Below are 27,829 nucleotides of genomic sequence, written 5' to 3'. Positions count from 1 at the left end.
TACAGAATCTAAATTATTTTTATTTTATAGACAGTGATTAATCAATGTAAAACAAAATTATATATAATATATACAGTATATATTCATAACTACAACAGCTGCAGCTCAAGGTTCCGAATTTCAATGACTTATTGTCTCTCTTTTTTTAAACTATAATTTTTATCCTAGAAATTTATTCTATTTTTATATTTCCTCTACTGCATATCTCACCCTTTAAAGCAACAATTCTCCTTAGGCAAGAGGCAGCCTTTGGATCCTGCTATGTTTACACCCTGAACCAGGTCAGTTGGTATTGTTGGTGTGCGATGGCTTGAATTCCCTTCCTTCCTCCCCCTAGGATTGTAATTACCACTGGGTCTCCCTCCCTCCCCCTCAAGAGCTGTGATCACCACTAGATGTCTCTTACTTTCTTCAGGGGCTGTGAACACCATTGGAACTCCCTATCTCTCCCTTCAGAAATTATAATCACCACTGGGATGCCTTCCTCTTTCTTCTGGGTCTGTGATCACTGCTGTGGCTTTCTCAGAGGCTGTGATCACTACTGGGACTCTCTTCTCTCTCTAGGGGCTATGATCACTGCTGGGATGTCCTCCCTCCCCAAAAGGCTCTGTGAGCTGCTTCTAACCTTATCACTTTCTAGACAACAGCATTTTGGCTGCAGGTGGCTGGTCTGCTGCATGGCCCACAAATTATAATAAATCACCACCATACCAGGAAACAAAGCTGTATCCCAAGCCAACAGTGTTCTGTTATCCTTCCTTAGTGAAAAATGAGTGAATGGAAATCCAGCTAAGGGAAGCCACCTCCCAAGTGAAGTGAAGCCTCCTTTGACTCCCATACACCAATAGAAACTTTCCAAACTCCATGTCTCTATCAACCCTGTCCTTGAAGAAAAACAAGACTTCCATGATGTAACCACTTGTTTCTCTTCCATCACTGCTGGTAGGTGCTGGGGCTGATCTGCTTTTAAACATATACAGTATGCACAAGTACAATTGAACTCTAGGCACTGGTCTACATTGTTGCCGTAGACCAGCTCTTCATGGGTTGCAACTAGGGTTCCTGACACCAGTTTATTCCACATCATTGGTTTTGGTCTATTCTATTAACAAAACCCAGTTCACTTGCCAGAGCAGCAGTAGAAACTGTATGGTCTTTTCTATCCCTCTAGACTCTGAGGGCTAAATGATGACACTCCTTCCACTGCGTGAGCTTGCTCGGTCCTAAAAAAGAAAGCAGAAGGTCAGAGCCAGAAGCCACAGGCATCTTTCTCATGCAGCATTCACACCCTTTGGTCTGCCAAGCCAATGTCAAGGGATAGTTTTAAAGACTTTTCATTATTTGTTTAAAGTGGGACAGTTGTGAGACTTGAGAGGATGATGCCTTTGAAGGCTGTGTAGAAGAATGATATTGTTAAGGATCTGTGCAGATGTATTTATCTTGAAGATGATTTCAAAGGGATGCATGCAGGTAAAGAGGCACATCCCTCCAATCTCAGCATGAAGGATGCAGAGTATGGATGGAAGAGCCGTCTCATCTCCTGGCTCAGATCCTCCTGGTTACTGCCAATTCATACCATACAGCCAGACCCTAGCAGGAGAGTAATAATCTGATTCTGAACAAATTACTGCCAACTGATGGGGGTTCCAGCATTTACTAGAATGGAAGGCCAAAGGCTGAGCTGCCACCCTGGCAATCAATAAAAAATTATTCCAGACCTCAAAATGGAGCATGTTGTGAGAATTTGGGCTAGATTCAGACCTGAACCCGAAGGGGAATGGTTCATTGGTCCTCCCTGTCTTTGTCTAGGGTCAGGGCAGCACAGGAAGAGGACAATTTGGATAAAACACCCAGTTTGCCACAGACATACTGGATTACACACCAGTTTCAACAGCAAAACAAATCTCTCACATGTTCATGAAGTGTACTGAAATCACAACATGGAGTGGAAGCCAACAGCCAGGAGATAAAAACAAGTTAGCTTTATTTCATTCCAGGTGATGATCCTGGACCCCCACCAATCCAGGGTCAGCCTGGGCTTGGAGTGATGTGGAAGCAGAGCATGTGACCCACTGCAAATAGTCAGGCAAGAGAGCATATCTCAGAAGGTTCCTTTCTTCTCACTTGGTTGCAGTAAACCTAACATTGTGCTGGAGGCAAATTACCAAAATACTGTCCCTACCATAATCCAAGGGTTTCAGTACAAATGAAGAGAATGTTCTCATATGGCCCATGCAAATATCAATGATACAAACTACATTTATGATGTATTTTATATTGAAGTGCAAGCTACAGCTATCTCCCTAGACCCTGCAGATCTGAGGAGTAGTGCTAAGTACTCAACTGTCATTTTAATGACATGGAAAATGCTTTATCTGCTCTTTTCAGTGAAACTACATCTGCCAGGGAACCTCAAGCAACAGAACCACCTTGAGATAACAGGGATTTTGTCATAGGGTGGAAAGCATCATAACAGGAGAAGCTTCTCTAGGCTGGGGACTCACCGACTGCCTGTCCACTCTGTAGTTGTGACTTTTTCCCACTGTGATGTCCAGTGACCGATAACTTGGAGGCTTCTCTTCCGGCCATTCAGAGTGATGGCCATCACGACGTCTGCTGCGCCCCCGAGGGCGGTCGCGATCCTCATCCGAGCTCCAGGAGCCATGCCGTGATGGTGGAGAATAGCTTCGCCGCCGACCTCTAGGCCCCAAGGTTCGTTCAGGACTGCCCCTCCTCCCTGAGCGATTCTTCCTTCTGTCCGGAGACCACCTCCTGTTCGAGCGGCAGTTTGGACGCCCCCTGGGACCATCGCAATAGGAGTCATCACTATAGCTGCCGCGGTCCTGCCTGCGAATAGGCGATGCGTCACGCCTGGAACTGTAATGGCCGCTGTGGTAAGCCTCTTCCCGCTGACTATAAGGGCGATTCTCATGCTGCCTTTCCCGAGACACTCGATTATGGCTGCTGCTGCCTCCACTGGAACGAGGGTCTACCAAGGCCTGGTTCTGCCTTCTGTCCCTCTCATCTTCCAGCGGGTCCCAGGACCCTGCCCTGTTGCTGCGCTGGCGTGAGGAGTTGCTGGTCCTCTGGGAAGCCGTAATGTGCTCAATGATGGGAGGCAGCTGAATGACCCTGCGCTCCACGTCCCGCACTTCAATCTCACCAAGGGATGAGAGCATGCTGGGGTGGTGGCTGCCACTGCTGCACTTCATGCCAGTTTGCAGCGGCTGTACTGTGTTGAGGTTTTTTATTTCTGCTTCTAGGTAATCCAAGACTTTGTTGCTGGGAGGAGGGTAGTTGGGCTGCTGGAATATCGGGAAGCTGTTCTGCAAGGAAAAATCTACACACAGGAAAAAGAAAAATCCAAAACAAAAAGGCATTAGAGGCCTAAACTCTACCAAGAAAGGGGGCTGAGCCTATTTCCTAGTGGCTGTATCATGCATTGCCATGCAAGAAACTTTGGTTTCATTCTCTGACCTACCTTCTGAGGTCAGGCTAGCAGGGGCTGGGGATGCTCAGAGCCTATGGAGGTGGGGGGCAGGGAATTCCAGTCATTGCACAAAAGCAGCATCTTCAAATGGGGTTTAGGGACATGTGCACTGGGCTCCAGAGGGAGCGCCAACCTTTGTACTTCCACAGAGGAGAGTGACTGTAAGGGCAGGTCTATAAGTGGGAAAATTTTCAGGGTGGCTGAGAATGAAGGCTATGTCATTAATGGGGGGGGGGGGGGGGCGCTGTTCCAGCTGAGCTGGAAGCTGCAAAGGAACAGAAGGAACCTGCTAGGGAAAAAAAATCCATCAGCAGACACCAAGCGCATCACTTGGATGTGGAATACAGACATAGAAACTTGCTCACTCTCCCAATTGATAGATCAGCTCAAACTCAGAGGTGGGAGTGTTATGATCCACTACCATCTTAGATCTGCACCTCCCTTCCACTAACAAGTACTAGCCAAGTAGGCATGGTGAGCACTTCCTCTTACATCTAAGAATGAGCAACAGAGAAGGGATCCCCTCCATTGGCATAGGTTGAGTACTTCTAAGCGACCCAGCATGGCATGTCAATGTTCTTATCCTCTATACAGATACTTTCCATCTAACCCCCCAATTCCCTCCTCTGCCAACCCTGCAGTGCCATTCAGGCACTTGCTCACCTCTTTGCAGCAGGGGGTTCAGCTGGTACGAGGAATGATAAGAGTTCCTTTCTCCGCCCAGATACATTGGCTTCTCCATCATCCACGGCAGTAACCCCTGTGCCTGCTTCATGTACCTATGCCGGGCTAGGGCTGGGAGGATAAGCAGAGTGACAAAGAAATACTAAGTGTTTGGGTAATTGCCAGGTTCTTGTGGCCTGGTTTGGCCTCTGTTGGAAACAGGATGCTGGGCTTGACGGACTCTTGGTCTGACCCAGCATGGCAATTTCTTATGTTCTTTTGTTCTAAGTTGATGTGTGTGTATCCTGCTCAACATGCAGTTTGTACTGCAGACAGAACATGCAACAACAATTTTAGATTGTGTCAGAGTAGGACTTCAGGCCTGCCAAAGGTCCAGAAACAGGCAAGCATGCTGGTATGCTGGAGATCAGGGCTAAATTCCCCAGACCAGCTGGATACTCGAGGTTGGGAGTGCTCTGGAAGCAGGCATCGCAGGTCCTGGGGTGGATAATCTCTGGCCAATTCATGATAGATACCCGCATAAGGGTGCCATGTAAATAGGGCAATTAAAAAACAACAACCTGCTGACTGAATTAAGGATAACAACTGAGACCTGTAGGACTGAGCCCCCGCCTGCTTCTTCGTACACATGAGGCTAGAGGGGCACCTGAGCTGTAGAGAAAGGAGAGGGGCTAGAAGGCGAGAAACTGCTCAACAACTCCTCTAGCACCTCTCTCCAACTGTCAGTGCTACCAAACATGGCACAACCAACATCGAATGTGGCACTGTGGAGGTTTCAATTAGAAAGAGGGGCCAAAATCAAGATTGAATATGGTACTATGGAGGTTTAGGAATGAGGGAGGGGGGATTTCTGTAGGAAATACAAGAGCAGAGGCAAAAAAATAATAGGACCCAAAAATTGCTTCACAATGTTGGCAAATATAATCTTATTATTATTGGCCAATATCAAAGGGGCAAATTGATACTCTAAAAGGAAGTGACTTGCTCAAGGTCACTTATAGAATCGTGGAAGGGTTAGGCTTTAGACATGAATAAATGAGTCTTATGTAAACTAGATCTATCTTGTAAATGTCCTGCAAGGCATATAGCCAGAGGCTGGTGTTGGTCACCCCTATATAGCGCTGTATAGTATGGCAGCAGGTTATTTGTACCTCACCTTCTTCAGGACAGCAGCACTTGGTTGGGCAGCAGGGGCAGCGGACATGGCAACAGCAACACTGGGGACAGCACTGGCACCAGCAGATAGCGATGAAGATGAAGAGGAGGACGGCTCCCATGATGATAAACAGTACAGTCAGCCAATCTAAGGGTGGTTAAAACAGCAATGAGAAACCAAAAAGGATCTCCTGATGATATACCATTTAGGGTTTCCAGCTGGTTCCTTAGTAACATAATAGATAAAAAAAAAAAAAAAGACCAAGCAGCCCATTCACTCTTCTCAGTATTCTTTTCCATTCTGCTAAAGATACATACCAGCTGCCAACCACAGAGGGTGACTGCCTACAAGATTTCTCCTTACCCAGGACAGGCTTTTTGTTTTCTTCCTCTGTACTCCATCATCGTGGTTATTAGAGCTACAAGATCCTTGTTCAGTTGCCTCCAGTACCCACCTTCCCCATGTCTAACAACAAACCTCTGAAATCATCTAAAATAAATATCCAGCAATACTAGCGCTATTTTGAACACTGCCCCCACCCCATAAAAAAAAAGATTGATCCAGTCCTAATTTTACTTCCCAGCATGCATAGAAAATAGATGCCCCTGCTTTTCATGGGGAAATGAAATGTACAGTGTAGTTTTCTAAGAATCAGGGACCAAATCAGTTTGTCTGGGGGAAATGGAGCCAGCTAGCAAACTTGTTCATATACGACTAACCAGAACAGTGGCTATCAATTCCCCAGGAAAACTGGATAAGAGAGGAGGAAGAAAGGAAAGAAAAAAAAAGTCAGGCAGTGATTAGGAGAAAGACAAAGACAGAGGTCAAGCTTGTCACTGTTCCCAGGTTGGCAATTACTGCTGCTACTCTCACGGGAAGGGCGACACATGGACCATCTTATAGTGACACCTAGTGGCCTGGTGGAGAGCAGCATTGGAAGGTGGCTTCTGAGGAGATAAGCATCATTGCAGTGCTTGAGGAAGGAATGCAGTAAAGACTGTGTGTGATGGGAAGCAGTAGAGAGGGGTCTAAGAAGGATTTAAGAGATGGAGGAGATTGGAAAAATGGGAAAGGGACAAAATAAGATAATTGAGACATGAGAACTGAGCAGCATCAGTACTTACGCAGCACCACTAATTTAACCTCTTTGTCTGGATCACCGGAGGTGTCTCCCGGAGCTTCAACTGCACAGTAGTAAACGCCATGGTCCCACCACATCACTTCACTGATGACAAGATCAGCTCCTGGAGGGACGCAAGCCATGACATCAGAACTCTACAAAAGTAATCATTACCGGGGTTATCCACAAGAGACACCCAGGGATGCAACACCCACACTGCATGCCTGAGACTCTAGCTAGGTAGAACAATGCAAGGCAAATATGTAGGCCAGTGTGCTAGAGTGTGCACATGTCAATACATGGTTGTGCAAACAACTTTACTCCCAATTCAGCAAAGAGTTTCATGTACAAATGTGAGTCAGAGAGGAAGATTCCAGGGCTAGTATTAGGCTATAGGGATGAACTTAGGGTTCATGCACATCAATCACATTTTCTGCACACTAAGCATATTTTTGAGCACAAATTTTCAGGTTAGTGTGCATTTTAACATTTTTTTTTTTTATAACTCCCGATCTATTAGCATACCATTAGCTTCAGCGCTTGAAGGAATTTTTTTAGCATGTAAAAAAAATGTGCATTGAAGATCAGTATTTTTTTACCCTGGTCTTCTTACATAAAGTGACCTCCCCCTTTCCTATTCCCATCCCTCACTCACCTTCCTCACTTGGGACTCATGAAAAGATTGCTTAGGGAAGAGGAATCCCAAATTGCTCAACAAGTCCTACAGATTGTGGGCTGCATTTTTTGGGGGGGGGGGGGGGGGGGGGAGGGGGCAGAGAGCTGAGGCATTCATTTGCATGCCGGCCATTATTTGCCAATATTGGGTGATGCAGGGGAGCTTTTCGGAGGGGAGTGGAGAACTGAGGCACTCATTTGCATGCCGGCCATGCAGGGGTGTGGAAACCTTCCTTTTTATTGTGGTTTAGATTTTTTTCTTAGGGAGATCAGAATTACATCTCCCTGCACACAATAGGACTGAACCGGGACTGGATCAGACTGTCGGGGTTGACCTGAGTGAGAGGGTGATCCTAATGTCCTCTTTATCACTGCCAAGAAGGCTTTAGGGTTCCCTCCTAGGACCTATGAACACAGCCCACACAATAACAATCAAGTCTGGGAGCAGAGTCTTGATCTCTGGCATTGGAGCAGACTCTAGACCATTGGGCAGCCCAACTCTCTACATTGTGAGAGATTGACAATATTTATTTTAATTTTTCAACAGAAACAAACCTGCTTTGGTGTGTACTAGCTGTGTTTTTGTTGAGGGGGAGTGGAGGAACAGGAAAAGATAAGGTTATTTTTTGGTTGTTGATTACATCCCTAACCAGATACATTTTCTGACTTTTCTTATGGATATTCTCCAAACTTCTCCAAATGTCCCAGATCCATCCAGGGCCAGCGCGTCCCAATAAGCAAACTAGGCAGTCGCCTAGGTTGTCAACCATTAAGGGGCGGCAAAGAGCAGCCATATGGGGCCACGAGCAGAGCCCATCCCACTCACGGCCGAAAGGAGTAGACATTCAGTGGGCTGCGAGCAGAACCCATCCTACTTGCTGCCGAGAAAAGCAGACATTCAGGCCGCAATTAGCGCCCATCCTGCTCACGGCTGAGAGAAGCAGAGTCTCAGCGGGCCATGAACAACACCTCTGTGTGTGAATGAGAAAGACTGTTGTGTGTATGAGAGAGCAATGCTGTTAGTAAGAGAGAGGGAGGGAGCCTGTGTAAGGGTGCATGTGTGAATGAGACAAGGAACTTAAGTGTGTGCAACAGAGGGGGCCAAGTCTGAGCGAATGGTGATGGTGGCGAGCGCAAGGCAGAAGGTTCGCCTAGGTAGCCTAATATCCTTGCACCGGCCCTGGTCACATCATGGAAGCCACAATAGCCATATTTCTCTCTTCTAATCATTCATAGGCCATGAGATCTCACTGCAGCTGGGTTGCTGTCAGCAGGTTATCAAATCCAGGTTAGGTGGCACTATAACACAGACAGCTCATACAGGGCCAGCTGAGCCAAACCACAAGTCCACCTATAGGTCAGCCGAGGGACTCTCAAAGCATTCAGTGACTAGAAACAGGTAAATATCACATTATCACTGTTCAGGGCCCCACTTTTCATCTTTACAAGGCATACTATTTCTTCCCCTCCCCATGAGGGTCACAGGTTTTTTGGAGATGTCAGACACGTACATGGGGAGGCCCCCAAAATGTCACCCTTCATGTTGGATTTAGGACTACAAGTCCTTGTTGATCATGGTAAAGTAATTATCACACATTCTGCATTTAGCGATATTTATAAATCTGTGAGGGCAAATTTGTGACCCCAAATTAAATGACCCATATGATGTTCACCAGTGCTGAAGAGAACTCGCAAATGCTCACCAATGCCAGGCTCCAGACCACCCTGTAACTACAGCTGTTTGGCACTTGAGGGCACCAAGGCTACAGGAGCCCCTCCCCATCCCAGCCACTGGTTATCTGAACCAGCCTGAGCCTGTAGGGCCAGGACTTTCCGTGGCCTTTAGAAGGTCCCCCAGGGCAGAGGCCACTTACGGTCCCGAATGGTGATCTTCCGCTGCCTGTAATCCACGCCCAGAATGGGTTCATTCTGTCCTCGCCTCTGAATGACGATGCGCACTTCCCGCTGATTGTCATTGCAGTCATTGGCAGGGTCCTGGTGCAGATTTAAAGCCGCCTGGTATGCTGGGTTGGAGGGAGGAATGTAAACAAACATAGTAAATGACAACAGATAAAGACCAAAATGACTCATCTTGTCTGCCCAGCTGAGATTAATGCCTTTTGGGTAGATGCCCTTATAAATTCCCACCTGCAACCCATGCCTTTTATCTCGCCTCTCAACCCCAACCCTTTTCCTACCATGCCTTTTATCTCGCCTCTCAACCCCAACCCTTTTCCTACCATTGTCCCCCCACATGTGATTTCATTTTATTGATTATTTTTTTCTTCTGTAAATACACAAGTTATATATGTTATCCTCTGTAAAACATTAAGATATCAGGGTCTAGCGGTACAGAAGTCTTTTTAAATAAATAAATCCATCCCAAACACACCCAAAATCTACTACAGTGCCAACCCCTGCCCCCCCTCCCCCACCACCACCACTGGGAGGAGGCATAGCCTAGTGGTTAGAGCAGTGGACTATGAACAGGAGACCAGGGTTCGAGTCCTGCTGTCACTCCTTGTGACCTTGGGCAAGTCACTTTACCCTCCATTGCCTCAGGTACAAACTTAGATTGTAAGCCCTCTGGGGATAGGGAAATACCTACAGTACCTGAATGTAAACCAGTATGATATCTCGATTGAGATCGAATGTTGGTATATAAAAATAATAAATAAATAAATAAATTTCAGGCCTCGCCATCTTCAAATCCCCCTTACTGATATACAGAGGGAAGTTACTCCTGCTATGGGAAGATTACTGTCTTGTCTGAACGGAGTTCTTATAAAACAGGAAGCGAGAGCAACAAAGTGACAAAAGATTTCTAGTCATCAAGCTCAACCAGCTAGAGAAGCGGGTGGCGAATGGAGGGACAGCTTAAGTGTCTGTTGGAGGCCTCCATTTCTTATCAGCCACAGGGCAACGGGGATGCCTTCTTTCCAAGCTGGTACAGACATATGAGTCATTTTTCATGGCCCATTAAGGATGCTCTGCATTCAGCTCTGGGCCCTGATGAAAGCTGCCTCATCACCTCTGGCACAATGCTTCACATGACAAGCGATTGCCCACTCTGAGTGCCAATTAAACGTTTCACTTTCAACTTGTTAGAACTGAAATTCTTTATGCAGGCTTCCGATCCAGAGAGTGGGTGAAGAGATAAAATGAAAATGGCTGAGAGTGGGGTGTGAGCAGTATTACGAGCCACAGATCTTATCAGAGGGTGGTGAACTACCAGAGGAATGCAAAAATGCTTCCAATAACAGAGTTAACAAGTTTCATGCCTGCCACGTGCTGTTTTGGATTATTATATAGTGTATATTAAAAACAACTTTACCATACTATGCAGATCCCGAAAGAAAATTCCGTAAATACAGATTACAGATATGCAGAGTGAGGAAGCACATGGTAATTAAACTGCAATCAATTTTAGTCTTTGAAAAAAAAAAAAAAAAAAAAAATCAGCAGGCGAAACCTAGGAATCAGCAAAGAGAGAGATACGCTGTCTCCTCCTTCAGAAAGCACTAGGATTAGGGGTGGGGGACACGCCATGAAACTAACTGGGAGCAAATGTAAAACAAATTTGAGTGTGCATTTTTCTGGCCAATGCACAATTAAGGTTAGGGAGCAAATCTCAAAGTCCACTATTCGCTGTTCATAAAGAAGCTTTACTGTCATTTAATAATAGGGTAATTTCAACAACAGAAAGCTGATTAGTGGTCCCCCTAACTGCTAATTAGCTTTCTATTGTTGGAATTACCCTAATATGAAACGACAATAAAGCTACTTTTTGAACAGCGACTAGTGGACTTTGAGATTTGCTCCCTAACCTTTGTGTTTTGATCACATATTGTGTGCAATGCACAATTACACTATGGAATTTGTTGCCGAAAGATGTTGGACATGTTTTTTCTGGAGGAGAGATTCCCATTTGGCCCAATATATTGTGGTCATGCATTTCTGTGCCTTCAGGGTACAAACACAGGGAATGTAGTGGGATCTGCCTGGGAGCAGCAGTGATGGCTTTGGCACGGTCGCTGGAGCAATGTGCTGCAGCCAAGCCCGGACTCACCGGCAGAGTAATAGTCGAAGATGGGGTCCTTGCAGAAAGATTTGAAACGCCAAGTCACGGTCACATCTGCCACCAGGGCCGAGGTGCTGTAGTCACACTTTAGGATGATACTGGAGAAGAGTAAGGTGTAGCGCTGAGTATCCTGCACCGTCACCATCAGGGAGAGACATCCTGCAAACAAGAAGCTGAGGTCAAGGAGCAGCAGAACTTGATGTCGCAGGATGGGACACCAAGGAGGGTGAGGAGGAGGAGCAAGAGTTAGGACAGAGCCCTGCAGTACTTCAGCTAAATCACATTTAAGCTGCAATTAAAAAATAATAAAAAAAAAAAGCCTCAGGAGAGCTATACAATCTCCCTCCCTCCCTCCCTCCCCCCCACCCCTCGCAGCACTCCTAGATCCTGATGCATTATTAAAGCTTTTACCCATAGGTACAGAATGGGAGAAAACCCTTGAAGAATTAATCCCACACACAGTCATGTTCTACCTGGAATGAGAGATATTTATAACTACAGACACATATGATTTGCCTGAATGGCATATGAATAGGACCAGTGATTTTTTTTTTAATACAGTAATTAGAAGACTATGAAAAGGCATCGCCTAACCTAGCAAGATGATGGGATCCCCTGCTGCTAACTCCCAGGTGCAGGATCCTCTTCGCTAAATCTTTGCTGCTGCTCCGCGCCAAACTCTCGGCACATTGCCAAGAAGACACCCAGAGGGGGGTCAAAATCTCCCAGCTAGGAGAGTCTCTTTTTGGAGGAAAGCTACTACAGACACATAGACACACACACACACACACACACACGTTTTAAGCTGAATTTGGCTAAACGTTTTCCAGGGACACTGAATGTGCCTCCTGGCCAGCTTGCAATGGTGGCAGGAGCTCTGGTCCAGGAGCTCCTGAAAGCCTTCCCTCCCTGGCCATGCTGCCTTCACACTGTGGTTTTCCCTTATCAGGGCCAAACACAGCTAGATAACAAGTGTTTGCCATTGTTAACTGCAAACTAGATAATACATAGAGTAAACGCTGTATAGACAGGGAACAGTGTGCAGCTCTGGCTGCTTTACATGCACTGTTTCTTTACGCTATAGATCATTTTAGTTGCGTCAGCTGCTCCCCTTCTCATGCATGGGTAGAAAAATGTGGAAATGGTTAAAAAGACTGCCTCTGGGCAGCATCCTAGAGCAGAAGAGACCAGGAAAAAGGAGTAACAGCTGGCCAGCTGTTTGCAGAATCACTTACTGTTAATACAGCAGCATTAAATACTGTTAATAATAATAATTTGGGGCTCATGCAGAACTCTGCAGCCAAACAAGATGCTTGACAGTTCTCACACATTAAAAGCATTTATGCCACCACCTCAGGGGGTGCCTGAATTGCATGACAACCTCTTCCAAAGGAAGGAAATAACAGTATTACTATTATTAACAATTATTACAGAAGGGTGAAGTGAGGCAGAAAGAGAAAGATGACGACTTTGTCAGGAAGTCTTCTGCCTATTGGTTCTGTGCTCTGACATATATGTAGCCGATTCTGAGAGCACCATTTTGATGCATGAATTGTATGAGGGTGGGCAAGTCATTGCCCCATTACAGCAGGGGTAAACTAAGGAACATTAGAATGCACCTGAAGGTTAGAAAGAAAAAAAAAGGCATCAGGGGACTCCTGTCCACAATCTGAAGCAGGAACATTATCCCTAAACTTCACTGGTCTGTAGCTGAGATGGTACAATCATGGACAGCCCATCTTGAAGGGAAGTAGGACTCTGGGCATGAAGGTGGCTTAAAGACCAATGCTAAAACTTCAAGTTGAACATGGCATGGTATCTGCAATCAGAGTAGACCCTTTGAAATCAGACCTTTTTTTCCCATGCATATTTCCTTGATGAGGAGCAAGTCCCAAATCCTCTTTCTGACCTTTCACCTGTCTTACTTCTCCTTCCAAGGCTGGAGGCTGTCTGCTGTTTTCTCCCAGTGAAGTGCTGGAGAAGGCTCCTTGGAACCCTTGGTTAAAGTACTTGATGTGTGTGTGTGGGGGGGGGGGGGGGGGGGCAGGGTCTTGTCAAGTGAAGCAGAAGTTGTGCAAGCCCCCGGCTAAGGAATTGTAGCCTGTTGGGACTCTAGCCTTTTCCTGAGTTAAGTCAAGGAGATTTTCTGCAAATAAGCAGGCTGAATTAGCCATGCTTTCTGGGAGCAACCATTGAGGATCTTGGTGGAAACTTCTCTTCAGAGCAGCAAAGCTTTGCTTCTGCACGCCTGCGTGGTGCCTTCCCGCGCAGTCAACAATCTCTTCTCAGTTTTTGCCTTTCCTGTGCAGCAATAGGGCGCAGATTCTTCTCTTTTCTGCTTCACTATTGTGAACACCCAACAGCACTTTTCAGTGCTTATATGGCTCATAAAGCCCCCGGTTTCAGATTTTGCCAATGTGGCAAAATCATGTCCGTAACAGACAGACATAACTATTATTATTTATGCCTTGGACCTGATCATGATATGGCAGCCTGTCAGGACTGTGGGAGAATGTCCCCCAGAGCCCAGCGTCAGAGGGCAGCTATGATTGCCCGCCTAAAGGATGGAGACCATGCTGCATTGGGTTGTTATGCCCTGCAGCAATTGGCCCACTCTTCTTCGGGCCAGGAACCAAAATGGACCAAGGGAGTGAAAACGGCCTCCTCCCTACAACCCTCCTCTAAGAGAGCATAGGTAAGATCAGGGAACATTCCCACAAATGGCCCCAAAAAGAGCCGACTCAGCCCACACCCCGGGAGCGTCAATGTCACAGCAGCATGGAGGGGGCGTGCCAGACTAGAATGGGAAGAGGAGCATTGTGCATCGGCCGACACACATCATCGCTCAACACATCTGAAGCAGGGCTCCAACACTTCATCACTCCCAACGCAGTCTCAGGCATCGGTCTTGATGCACCCAATGCACCACTGAGCGTCGGGTGAACCATTGATGCATTCCACTACAAAACATGGGAAAGCAAAGGAAAAGACACACCATCTTGAACACAGGTCCTCGAAATCCAAAGAAAGACTATCCAAAGACTCTACTGAAAAGACTCCCGATGCATCAACCCCCCCAATGCTACCACTCCTCTTATTGGATGTGGAATACTCTGGGGAATCAAAGGGGGAAGAGCCCCATCACTCGCAATGCTCCTCTTCATCTACTTCTGGCCGGGATGGTGACTTAAAGTGGTGAACAAATCAAAAATCTTCCACATCTAGGCAGTCCACACAGACAGCCATCAGGCGCCTCTTCACTCCTGAAGAAGAGGAAAATGGCTAGATGCTCCTCGGGTATGCTAGAGGGAGTAGCCTCCCAAATTTTATCACAGATCACAGGACTCCTTCAAAACTTCTTTGATTCAGTGGTCCTTTCTCAACAGTCTCATTCCCCCTCAAGCCCTTCTGTATAAGGTTCGATTCCGTCCACCCTCCCTTCTCTTCTGCGTTCGGATGTTGAAGAATTGGACAGAGAACCTAGTCCACAAAGGACTGCATATGACAGGAAGCCACATTGTCCCTGTCCACCATCACCAAGCTCTTTTACGGGAATTCCCTCCAACCCCAGCCAGAACTGTCACTCCCAGAGGATCTTTTCTATTCCAGATTTGTTGAGAAGGTGAGTTCTATCTTAAACCTGGAGATCAAGAAACTGCCTGACCCACACACAGAGGTACATAACCTCCTAGAAATCTTTGACGTTCCGGCTGAACCTATGGCTCTGCCCTCTCATTTGGTCTTGGATGCTGTCATGGATAAAACTTGGAAAACACCTTTCTCTACACCCACCACATCCAGAAAGACAGAACTAAAGTTCCAGATGTGGAAATATCCCCACCTATGCTGCTGTGCAGCTAACACAGGTTTCAATGGTGGTGGAATATGCTATGAAGAAAACCTGGAAGACAAGGCTCTATTCTAACGCTCCACCGGGCAAGGACAACCGCTAACTGGATGAATTTGGAAGAAAGGTGTTTCAAGGTTCCACGCTAAATGCTAAGGTGCAACAACACCAATTCTATATCACTCACTCAATATCTATATGAGTGCCTCCAGCAACTGAAGTCGGAGGAAGATCAGCCTATGGAACCCGGTCATCATAAACAGGCTGTAACTGATCTAGAAGAGGGCCTAAGGCACCTTTTACGCACCATCTATGAGGGATTTGAGCTGTCAGCCCGAACCTCCGCCGCCACTATAGCAGCCCAGCGCATAGTGTGATTGAGAGCAAGTACGATCCGTGAAGATGTATATGACAAACTTGCAGATCTACCTTGCAAAGGTGATAATTTGTTCAGTGACAAGCTTTGCGAAACAGTCTCTCAACTCAAAGAGCAAAGTGTGGCAGTGTCATCACTCACATTGCCTTCAGAGCAGACAACTCCAAAATGATACTATCCCTCCTACAGGAAGCCATTCTATCCTCGGCATTCTTACAGATTGTACCCTCCATACCGTCCTCCCTCTTACACTACATAGAGGGCTCAATCTCCACAAGCACAACAGCAGGGCTGGGGCCAAGCCCAATGCACCCCAAAACCAACTCCAGCTGCTGCCCCAAAGACCCAATCATCTTTTCGATTCCACCACAGCCACAGCTGCCAGAAGCAGTAGGAGGATGCTTTACTTCATGTGCGCCAGCATGGGGATAAATTACATCCGACCGTTGGGTTCTCAACATCATCCAAAATGGATACTGTCTCCATTTCAGAACACCCCCAACATTACCACTCCTTGCTCCCCCTATATGGAAGGGCGATATTCTGCCCTCTTAAAAGAAGTCAAATCCCTCCTGGGACAGGGAGCGATACAAATGGCTCCAGGGATTCTATTCCCACTACTTCTTTATTCCCAAAAAGACCGGAGGACTGTGACCCACACTAGATCTCAGAGCTCTCAAGTTCGTAGTACGGGAACAATTCAAAATGACCTCTCAAGACCATTTTGCCCTATCTGAAACCCAAGGGCTGGATGTGTTCACTGGACCTCAAAGATGCTTATGTGCACATCCCTATGCACCCCTTATCCTGGCGCTACCTGTGCTTCCAGATTCAGAAACAACATTATCAATATCGAGTTCAACCTTTCAGCCCATCATCAGCACCTAATGTCTTCACCAAATGTCTAGTGGTAGCTGTGGCCCACCTTCAAAAGGAGGGTATAAAGATCTTCCCCTACCTTGACAATTGGCTGCTGGTAGCCCCAACCCCAGAACTGCTTCGCACCCATCAAATTCAAGTTCTATCTTGTCTGGAACGCCTGGGCTTCCTAATGAACTACGAGAAGTCTCACATATTACAATTTATAGGTGCACTCATCAACACACAACTCTGCAAAGCCTTCCTCCCGGGAGACAGAATCTCTACCTTTCAAACTCTAGCCACAATTCTGAGACATCTAGTGCAACCAACTGCGCATCAGGTCCTAACACTGTTGGGGCACATGGCGGCAGCAACATGTGTCATTCCACATGCCCGCCTCCACGTATCATTTCCAATGGGGATTAAAGTTCCAGCGCTCTCACCCAATGTTGAGCAAAGTAGTTCTAAATCACTCAGTGGCGAGGGATGTGGACTGGTGGCTGCAAACAGAAACTTTGCACTCCAGTGCCTCTTTTTGGCACCCACCTCCTGACAACAGATGCTTCCACGAAGGGATGGGGGGCCATGACTGCATCTAAAGACACAGGGACTATGGTCACCTACAGAAAGGAAGTTTCAAATCAATCTTCTAGAACTCAGAGCCATTCGTTACGCCATCCGGACCTTCTCGTGACTCCTGGCAGACAAATCAGTCATGGTATACACAGACAACCTGGTAGCCATGTATTACATAAACAAAGAAGGAGGACTTTGTGAAAAAAATCCATGCTACCTCTAGAATGGGCACTAACTCATTCAATACAGCTACAAGCCACTTATCTCCCCGGCACATGGAACTCAGATGCTAACAGGCTTAGCCGAATATTTCATCTCCAAGAGTAGGAATTGAACAAATCCATAGCTTCCAACATATTTCGCCGGTGGGGGTATACTTCAAATGGACCTATTTGCCATGGAACACAATGCACAAGTGCAACAGTTCTGCTCCCTCTACCTGAGCAACCGAAGGATTGCCCAAGATGCCTTTCTGATACCTTGGGCGGGAAATCTTCTATGCATTCCCTCCAATTCCCCTGCTAGGACGAGTTGTACAAAAATGCATCACAGACAACTCAGATCTCATCTTCATTGCCCCGGCGTGGCCCAGACAGCCGTGGTATGCCTACCTGATTCACCTATCCATACAACTGCCCATTTCCCTTCGCAACAGGGTCAGCCTCCTGATTCAGAAAGGGGGAATGTTGATACATCCCATTCAAGACTCCCTTCACTTGACAGCGTGGAGATTGAAAAGTAGGTATTAGACCACCTTCCCATCGCTCAAGAAATTCAGGATATTCTCTTCTCAACAAGGAAACCTTCCACGAGGAGAAATTATGCTGCCAAATGGTTACGATACTGCCGCTGGTGCATAAAGGTGTCTATGGACCCCTTCATCTCCTCGCCAGAACAGTTATTTAAATACCTCCACTTACTTTTACAATCTGGACTGGCGATCTCATCCATCAGGGTTCACCTCAGTGTCATAGCAGCATACCATACATCCATTCAAGGCATTTCCATCTCCACGCAACCCTTAATATAATCACTTCATGAGGGGTGCTCTGCGGCTCAGAGCCCCTATTACACCACCTGCAATTCCTTGGGACTTGAATGTAGTCCTCGAAGTGCTAATACTTTCCCTCTTTGAACTCTATGGGGTGGCCTAGTTGAAGTTTCTCACATGCAGGCCGATACAGTACAGTGCGCTCCGGTGGAACACACTGTTAGCCCAGGTTTGGGCGCACGTTTTTGACGCGCTAGCTTTACCCCTTATTCAGTAAGGGGTAATAGCGCGTCGAAAACGCGCGCCCAACCCCCAGAAACTAATAGCGCCCACAACATGCAAATGCATGTTGATGGCCCTATTAGTTATTCCCGCGCGATACAGAAAGTAAAATGTGCAGCGAAGCCGCACATTTTACTTTCAGAAATTAACGCCTGCCCAAAGGCTGGCATTAATTTCTGCCAGCGCCGGGGGGGGGGGGGGGGGGGGGGGAAGAGTGTACAGAAAAGCAGAAAAAACTGCTTTTCTGTACACCCTCCGACTCAATATCATTGTGATATTAAGTCGGAGGCCCCAAAAGTAAAATAAAAGTAAAAATCGGCCCGCGGGTCGGAAGACGGACGCTCAATTATGCCGGCGTCCATTTTCCGAACCCGTGGCTGTCAGCGGGTTTGAGAACAGACGCCGGCAAAATTGAGCGTCGGCTCTCAAACCTGCTGACAGCCGCCACTCCTGTCAAAAAGAGGTGCCAGGGATGCGCTAGTGTCCCTAGCGCCTCCTTTTATCGCGGGCCCTAATTTGCATAGGCCACCCTCCTGAATCGTGCGCCCAGGAGAGTGGCCTGTGCGCTCTCCTGCGCGTTTTTCTCTATCGGCCTGATGGAAAATACTGTTTCTCGTGGCCATCACGTCAGCTAGACGGGTGGGCGAATTACAAGTGCTGGTACACTACTCCCCCTTTCTGCAATTTTACCACAACAAGGTAACACTATGGACACATCCATCCTTTGTCCCCAAGGTTGTTTCAGCTTTCCATTTCAAACGATCATGCTACCGACCTTCTTTCTGAAGCCATATACCTCGGAATGGGAGGCATTATTACGCACGCTGGATTGCAAGTCAGCCCTGGCTTACTACAAACATAGAAATCATTCACCTAACAGGCCTTCGCAGCTTTTCCTTTCCTACAACCCAAATGCCCCAGGCCCCCTGGTGACTAAATGCACATTGGCTAGCTAGTTAACCCAATGAATCTACTTCTGTTACAGTGGTCGATCACAATCTTTATACTCAAAGATGAAAGCTCATCAGCTAAGCGCTATGGCTGCTTTGATAGCACACCTACGACAGATACCCCTTCAGAACATATGCAAAGCAGCGACCTGGTCATCGTTATACATGTTCACCTCCCACTACTGCCTCCAACAGCATGCTAAATTGGATGCCTTCATGGTACAACAGATACTACAAACACATAGGTCTGTCCACCGACCTGAGGAATTTCTCCACAAAAAACAAAAAAAAAGCATAGGAGAGGACTAGCTCCATGGATATGCTGCCAATATCTGTGCTCCGAATCCTTGAGCTGGGGATTCCCAGAAAGCATGGCTAATTCAGCCTGCTTATCTGCAGAAAAAAGCAAGTTTGCTTAACGTAAACAGTGTTTTCCGTAGATAGCAGGATGAATTAGCCATGCGTCCCCTTCCTCCTCCCTGGAGAGTCTATACTTCCCACTCTCTCTCTCTCTTACTCTTGACCGTGTGGGAAGGCACCGCGCAAGGTGTGCAGCAGCAAAGCTTTGCTACTGCTAGGAGAAACTCCCGCCAAGAGCCACCGGGGAGCGCTCCCAGAAAGCATGGCTAATTCATCCTGCTATTTACAGAAAACACTGTTTATGGTAAGCAACTTGCTTTTTCAGCTTTTCTATCTAATGCTAATGACGGAGTCAGTTTTGCATTGCAGCCCATATGGATTTGTCACTGTCGACCTGTCCCACATTGAAAAAAATAGAACATTAGCAAGTTGAAGTTTGTGTTTAAGCCTGTAACACTTAATTGGATAAGAATGGGGGAAAGAGTACACAGATGTGGCAGCTAGAGCCAGCTGCAAGTTGGTGTTCACAGCTGGCTGCAAAGAACAATTTTTTTTCTCCTCACTGGATGACTTGAGCCCATAGTGAAGGAATGAGTGAAGTTTTCTTGCCTAAGGAACCAGCATTCAGGGTCATTACTGTCATTGCTAAAATATCTTATCACCATGTTTGTCCTCAGACCCAGCCCAATGACATTAAGGACATTTCTCTAGCTGGGGGTAGGGGGACAGTTGTGCCCTGTCTGCTTCTTTTGGAGCCACTTCTAGGGCTATTGCCTCACTCAGGGGCCGATGCAATACTGTGCACTCACAAGCGCGCACCATTTAACCCGCTGTCGGACGCGGGTTAAATAGGCGCTAATTCACCCCCTAATGCAATAGGGGGATTAGCGTCTATTTAACCCTCGTCTAACGCGGAGTGAATGAGATAGCACTCATCACATGCAAATGCATGTGAATGAGCCTATTACTCATTCACTCCGCATTAAAAAAAATAAATGTGCGTCTCAGACGCACATTTATCGCTCAGATATCAACGCCTGCCTGGAGCAGGCGTTAATAGCTGAGCGCATGTAAAAGTAGTACAGAAAAGCAGAAAAAACTGCTTTTCTGTACTTCTTCAGTAAAAAAAAAAACAACAAAAAAAATACCTTGGCAGACCACAGAGTTACTGAAGACCAACGCCGGTAAACTCAGCGTCAGTTTTCATAATCGGCCGTCTGCCAGTAATGAAAACAGCCGCCGATAAACTTGGTGTCCATTTTTATTACTGGCAGACGGCCGGTTATGAAAACCGATGCCGAGTTTACCGGCGTCTGTCTTCATAACCGGCAGCTGCCATGGGGTCGTGTTAGCAAGGAGGCGCTAAGGCCTCGCAAGCGACCCTAGCACCTCCTTGCTAACGTCACCCCCTAATTTGCCTATTGCATGGCGCTCCCCTTGCGGGTGCCATGCGTGCATTAAGAAAGCGGGTGCTGAAAAGTCAGCACCTGCTTTCCGCGAAAATTATTGCATCGGCCCCTCAGGACCTCCTCATGAGTGATAAAGAGACACTGAAAAAGATAGAGAGAGAGAGACAGACACAGACAGGCTTTCAGCATGAGACATTGAAATAATCTGTTGTTCTCACTTACCTCTGTCAGGGAGTGGGGTTAGCAATAGCAACAGGAGGTAAATTGCCAATGGTTAGACCAGATGGGCTGTGGGTCCTTATCTGTCCTCATATTCTATGCAAAGGGGGATTTTTAGCCATTTTGGGATGTCATGCACAGTTTTGAAATAAAAATCTACAGCAAACTTTTTCAGCTTCTCATTAAAATGGAATTCAGAGATGCTGAATTGGCAATCTTGCCTCAGGACTCCATGCTGACTATGGGTACAGTGGTATGGTAGCACATGCCCGCCACAGCTCTGCGATGCTGTGGTGTCCTGGATAGTGCAGTTGGCCTCCAAGTGAGCCTCTGGCATGCTTTTCATGGCTTCCTGTAGGATGGCCAACGACCTGCAGGGGTGTATCAGCAGCTCCCCACCCACACACAGACACTCCCTGCCCCTCACTGACTTCCCCCATGACTCTAAGAGTCTATAATGCACAGCTAACTGCCCAGATCTGCAAAACACCAGACACTGTTTTCCAGTTTCAAGACTTTTATATTTTACTAAGAATGTTTTAGGAAACCTAGCCAGCTGGAGTTGGTGGACAATGTTTCAGTTAGAGATGTTACTATTCCTGTTGTCCAAAGTGAGGTACCCCAGCAGAGTTCATTGGGATCCTTGACTCTTAAATCATTTGGATAAGCCAGCCTCAATATCGCTGGATTCCTTGTGGATTGCCATCATGAAATTGGAAGCCACTGTGTCTTCAAGTATTGACTCTTTGTTGAGCTCCAATGGGGAATATGTCAGTGGCAACTGAAACCAGTCTCATAAAATTAAAGAAATTGTCTGCTTTAGAAAATAAGATTTCATCTATGTCTGATTTAAATTCTAGCATGGTGAGAGAGAATCTCACATTACAAAGAAAATTAGAAAATCTTGATAACCATGCTAGAAGATGAAATTTAAGAATGTTAAGCTTTCCCAGATGCTCTATTGTATCTCCCTTGGAGATGCTTGAGAGATTTTTTCAAGATCTCCTTGGGCTCTCCAAGGATTCTACCCCAACTGTTTTTAAAGCAGATTACTGGTATTCTTTTTCTGAGATAGCAGAAGGTTCCAAGAAAGCAGAATCCTTTGATTTAACCATTTTTGTTTGGGGTGTTTTTTGTTTTGGTTTTTTTTTTTTTTGTTTTGTTTTTTTTACAGAAGTCTAACTTTGTTATAGAAGATAGAGTTTCTAAAGGAATTTGACCAATAAAAGATATTGAAATTATTTTTTCCTTAAAGGATTGTTTTTTCTATGGATAGGAAGATTTCTATTTTTTCCTCGATGTGACAACAGAAATCAACAATGCCATATGTTATTTTTGGCTGGAAAACAGGTTTTAGGTATGTGTGGGGTTTTTCAATTGAAATTTCCCTTAAATATCAAGTTAGTAAATATATTTTCTATGATTTAGTTCTACAAAATACATTTCTTGTGAACAAAGTGGCTGTTCATGGAGGTAGTGTTAGTTCTTAGGGTAATATTGATGGTCCTAATGTATAAGACTGGCTATTTTTCTTGAATTTATTCTTTTTTGAATTCAAATCTCTTCCAGTATGTGGTCCATCTTAGTTCTTTCAGTCTAAAACTTTAAATTTACAAATTTCTTCGTAAAAATGTTTCTTTTGTGACCGAAAGATATTTTTTGCAATCAAGTTTTCTTGGATGTTTTATTTTAGAATTCAATAAATTAATAAATAAATAAATAAATAAATAAATAATAATAGATGTCTTGCTAGGAATCTTTAAAGGCTGACTTAGTTAAAAGTCATGGGATAGGAGGCGTCCATTTGTGGATTGCAAACTGGTTAAAAGACAGGAAACAGAGAATAGGATTAAATGATCATCTTTCTCAGAAGAGAGAGGTAAACAGTGGAGTGCCTCGGGGATCTGTACTTGGACCAGTGCTTTCTAATATATTTATAAATGATCTGGAAAGGGGAACGAGTGAGGTGATCAAATTTGCAGATGACACAAAAATATTTAAAGTAGTTAAATCGCAAGTGGATTGTGATAAATTGCAGGAGGACTTTCTGAGACTGGAAGATTGGACATCCAAATGGCAGATGAAATTTAATGTGGACAAATGCAAGGTGATGCATATAGTGAAAAAAAAAAAACCCATGCTATAATTACATGAATTAAGTTTCATGTTAGGAGTTACCACCCAAAAAAAAGATCTAGGCGTCATTGTGGACAATACATTGAAATTGTCTGCTCAATGTGCTGTGGCAGTTAAAAAAAAAAAAAAAAAAAAGCAAATAGAATGTTAGGAATTATTAGGAAGGGAATGGTGAATAAAATGGAGAATATCATAATGACTCTGTATCGCTCCATGATGAGACTGCACCTTGAGTACTGTGTTCAGTTCTGGTCGCCAGATCTCAAAAAAAGATATAGATGCAATGGAGAAGGTACAGAAAAGGGTGACCAAAATGATAAAGGGGATGGAATGGCTTCCTTATGAGGAAAGACTAAAGAGGTTATGGCTGTTCATCTTGGAGAAGAGACAGCTGAGGGGGGATATGATGGAAGTCTATAAAATCATGAGAGGACTAGAACGGGTAAATGTGAATTGGTCAGATATTAGGACTAGGGGGCATTATGAAGTTAGCAAGTAGCACATTTAAAACAAATCTGGGGAAAAAATTTCACTCAGCCCACAATTAAGCTCTGGCATTCATTGCCAGAGGATGTGGTTAAGGAAGTTAGCTTAGATGCGCTGAAAAAAGGTTTGGACTATTTCCTGGAGAAGTCCAGTGAGGATCATTTAGGAAATAGCCACTACTTATTACAGTTATTAGTAGCATGGGATCTAGTTAATGTTTGGGTACTTGCCAGGTATTGCATCCTGGATTGGCCACTGTTGGAAACAGGATGCTGGGCTTGATGAACCCTTGATCTGACCCAGTATGGCAACTTCTTATGTTCTTATGACTTTTAATCTTTTCTTTATAAACATACAAGTTGGCTTTCCTTTACATTATTGAATTGAAATTGACCCCCCCCCCTACTCAAGTTACTATGCAGGCTTACACTGAGCCAGGGACCTGAATCTAGTTTGCTTTAACAATTATTTGTTATAAAGAAGGTCACTATATAGGGTCAGGGCAGGATCTCCAGTCCCTGTCTCATAAAGCTTACTCTCTAGGGTGGGCACAAGTTTCAATAGCTCCCAACCTATAGGGTGGGAGATCTGTGAATTTCAATAGTTCTAGTGGGGAAACTTTGATAGTTAAGAGGATGCAATCATCAAAGTCTGGAAATGTAAATTAATGTGGTTCCTCAGAACGGCTCACATTTATTAGATCTAGGAATCCCATGAGGGCATCCAGGTTCTGCAGCTTTCTTCTTTAGTCATGTGTACAATCCACCCCACCCCCCACCATTACCACGTGAGGGCTGCTAGGCCTCAGGAGAATGCGTTGATTTTGGGCCTAGCTTAGACCCCTGAGTGATTAAAAAATATAATACCTTTGAAGGCCATCATTTCCTATGGGGGAGGAAGGAGGGACTCAATATTTTCCCATTGTTGAATGAATGTGGCAGTCTGTGTTGGCTTTTTTTCTAGCAAAACAAAAAATGTAAGTTTTTGAACATCTGAAAATATTATTTGTCATTGAGCTGACTGTTGCCAGTGTTTCTCTTCAGAATATCGACTGACTGGTCAATAGTTTATTTTATGGTGGGTTATGTGACTGATATAATAATGTAATTTATAATGTTTTAGTTTTTTCATGCCTTCCCACCAAACGCTCCCAACATGTGGTACAAAGAATGAAATTAAGAATTATAAACCTTACTTTTATTTTACTATTGACCTGTTTAGCTTTCAATGTTTAAACCTAGATATTAATATAGACTGGCAAAAAGATCCATTGAAAAAATGCCTCTGGAGGTAACCACTCCTTCCTGATGGGCCACTTTAGTTATGCTTCTGTATAAGCAGAGAGAAAGGGTGAAGAATACATAATTACTGACTGTCAGTGAAGGGTGGAGTCTCCATAACTGACAAATGGCTAAAACCAAGAGTTCATGGAAGCCAGAGCCAGCAGGGCTGGGTGCACTATAATTACCTTTTCCAATAATGCCACTTGAAAGTTATTCAACCGAAAATTCCCACAAACACAGTGACCTAGTTCCACGGTGACTGAAAGACGACAGCAGACTGTCACCTTCCGCCTTCTCCAAAATATCCTCACGTGGGCAAAGTATAACCCATGGAACATCTAATTATGAGCTCCATTGTTAAAAAAAAATAAAAAAAAATCCAGCCCTTAACCCTAAAAGCTTACTGGAGCAAAGTGCTAGATAAGTCTGAATATCTGTAATAACATTCACTTATATGCACTCGTACCCCTTCATAAGAACTTAAAACATGTCATGCTGGGTCAGACCACTGGCCCATCATGTCCAGCATCCTACCTCCCAGTCCAGGTCAACAAGTATCTGGCAGAGGCTAAGGGTGAACTCCATTCAGTTCATTTCAAGCTTGTTTGCAGAGGGGGCTAAGACTTAGCTAGCAACTTGTTTCACACTTCACCATGCTCAGTGTAAAGAATCTCTTATTTCCCTTTATTGCATGCTGGTCATCTTTCTGCTTTCCCCACCTCATGTTGGTGTCTGAGTTTCTACTTTTGTCCTGTAGTTCTCTCTCCTTTCCTGCTTCTCAGATCTCTTACCTTTAGTTGGCTTAAGTTCGCAAGAGGCGCATTGTATTACTACTAGAATTTTTGCTCTCTAGTCTTGGAAGCATTTACACTTGCCCTGTCCTCGTTTTATTTAGCTTCCATTAAAAAGCTGAACACAATTCATAAATATTCAATAGTGAATAATAAAGTACATTGTGTTATGGGTGACGGCTTGTGTTCATTACTGTTTATCTTAAAATTTTAAAATACCTTTTAAATTGTGGAAAAAAAAAGTCAGGTGGGATGGAGGTCTTATTAGAGGCTACCCCTACCCTCCGCTTTCCACTCGGGAAGCGCTACAGTAACCCCCCCCCCCCCCCCCCGAGAGGACCCAGCGCCCGCACCTGTCTCAGGTATCCGCCCGCGGCATTGCCGGGCCAGAAGGGGGGAGTACCACGAAAAAATGAGAGAGGGAAAAAAAGGAGCCCGGCCTAAGAGTGAGCACCCGATCCCAGCCCGGCACTCACCTGCGGGGATCCAGGCGCAGAGCAGCAGCAGGGCAGCCATGACGGCTCTCCTCCTTCCTCCTGGGCTGGGGGAGGGTCAGCCAGGGCAGGGAGACTCCCCGGATCCTAAGCCCCCTTGGCCTTCTCCCTCCCTCCTGGCCTGGGCTCAGCAGTGCCGGGGCCGTGCTCCTCCTCCTGCTGTTGTTGCCTCTCTCAGTACAGGTAAGGTCCGCCTCCTGAAGCCCCCGCTCCCGGCACAAGCCACCATCTGAGTCCTCCCTGGAAAGGTGGAAATTCGCTTCCTGCTCCTCTCGCTCTGCCCCGCAGCCCGAGAAAAGCTCTCCTCTTCCTCCTTCGGCGGGAACTCCTTTTTGTTGTTCTTGACGAGCTCTCTCCCTCCAGGTCAACTCCAACAGGTTGATCCAGTTCTGGCTTTGCCCTCCTGCATGGGAGGATTTCCACCTTTCTAACAGTCATGACTAATTGCTCGTATGTTTAATGCATTTTAAGTACTTCATTCTATTTGTTTTAATTTATATTCCTGCTTTGAGCATTTTGTAAATAAAGTAATATAATTCAATATAAAGGGCTCAACTGCCACTTTTTTTCTGGTATGCAGGTAGATTAAGAGGGTATCTTAACTCTAATCGGACGCTGTATACATGCAACAGGCACCTCTCAGGACCCTTTCCTTATATACTCATGGATGGAGATCGTGCCCGGTAGTTTCCTTCTCTTTGCTTGGGCGGCTGGCTCTACCGGGGTCCTTCCACCCCGCTGCTATCCGGTCTAACCATGGAAATGACAGTTCTCTGCCAGGGGCCTCAGCTCAGACCCCCTCTCGATTATAGTGCCCGTGCATTATGAGTCTGGCCACTAGGTGCTGCTGTTGTGCGATGGTCAAGGCTCCCTCCCCATGGGTGCTCGGAGCGCCACCTTCACGGCATCCCCAGCCCCCGTAGCCCTTTGAATCAATGTCTTCTTCTGCCTTTTCTCTGGAGCATATGCTATTGTCCTTCTGTGCTGCTTCCTCTTCCTCCTCTTCATTATTAATAATAATAATAATAATTAATAATTAATTGCTTTGTGTGTCTAAGCCAAGTACAATGACAGAAAAGGGTCATTACACCAGGTTTAATGATCCCTATCTTCAAAATTCAAATGTCAGAGTCAGAGGAAAGTGCCTCCATTATCCTGCCAGCGTTTTGTTTCACATATGTTATGACCCCCGCCCCAATAGCAGATCCTTATTTATCCATGTTCCTCAGGTAATTATCATATTCTGGTTGAAGGAGAACTGCTAAGAATGATAGAGATTAATATCATTCATAAAGACATAGATTATAACTAAGGTGCTTTTTGCTTCCAGTTTTACTCAGAGGGGAATTCCTGGTAACCAAAACTACAAAAGAGCAGTGACTTTGTAGGATGGCTGAGTGTTCCTCTAATCTGAATGGGGGAATGATTATAGACCTCACTAACCCATTTATAATTTTTTAACCTGTTCAAAGGATCCTTGTAAAAAATTTCATCTCCATTCATTCTATTGTTGCCCAAGGGCTTAGGATGTTGTTTGTTTTGGTTTCTTTTTTCAGTGAAAT

The 27,829-nt window shown here is 45.5% G+C and overlaps 1 protein-coding gene across 2 annotated transcripts; it reads right to left on the bottom strand.

Annotated features, from left to right (window-relative positions):
- On the bottom strand, positions 1-26,903 carry ILDR1 (immunoglobulin like domain containing receptor 1). Of its 2 annotated transcripts, XM_029578815.1 has the most exons (8): positions 26,250-26,903; positions 11,195-11,365; positions 9,000-9,149; positions 6,455-6,574; positions 5,331-5,477; positions 4,154-4,285; positions 2,505-3,340; positions 1-1,223 (listed from the first exon to the last, which is right to left on the bottom strand). In XM_029578815.1, exons 1-8 carry the CDS (start codon positions 26,287-26,289, stop codon positions 1,182-1,184), a joined length of 1,638 nt encoding a protein of 545 aa, XP_029434675.1. In that variant the 5' UTR covers positions 26,290-26,903; the 3' UTR covers positions 1-1,181. The 2 variants fall into 2 exon arrangements, with proteins under 2 accessions (XP_029434675.1, XP_029434676.1); XM_029578816.1 differs by lacking the exons at positions 11,195-11,365; positions 26,250-26,903 and having other exon boundaries at positions 6,455-6,605; positions 9,000-9,122.
- Between the last annotated feature and the right edge of the window lie 926 nt (positions 26,904-27,829).

Source organism: Rhinatrema bivittatum, chromosome 15 (genome assembly GCF_901001135.1).
Source record: "Rhinatrema bivittatum chromosome 15, aRhiBiv1.1, whole genome shotgun sequence".
NCBI classification, from domain to species: Eukaryota; Metazoa; Chordata; class Amphibia; order Gymnophiona; family Rhinatrematidae; genus Rhinatrema; species Rhinatrema bivittatum.
Note: the sequence above shows the minus strand (reverse complement) of the source record. Positions and strands in the feature narration are given on the sequence as shown.

Excerpts from the sequence above, each read along its gene's own strand:
- ILDR1 (XM_029578815.1), bottom strand. The coding sequence starts at position 26,289 with ATGGCTGCCCTGCTGCTGCTCTGCGCCTGGATCCCCGCAG. Across the intron at positions 6,575-8,999 it reads GAAGATCACCATTCGGGACC|GAGCTGATCTTGTCATCAGT; the intron begins GTAAGTGGCCTC and ends GCGTCCCTCCAG. Across the intron at positions 4,286-5,330 it reads GTGCTGCTGTCCTGAAGAAG|CCCTAGCCCGGCATAGGTAC; the intron begins GTGAGGTACAAA and ends TTATCCTCCCAG.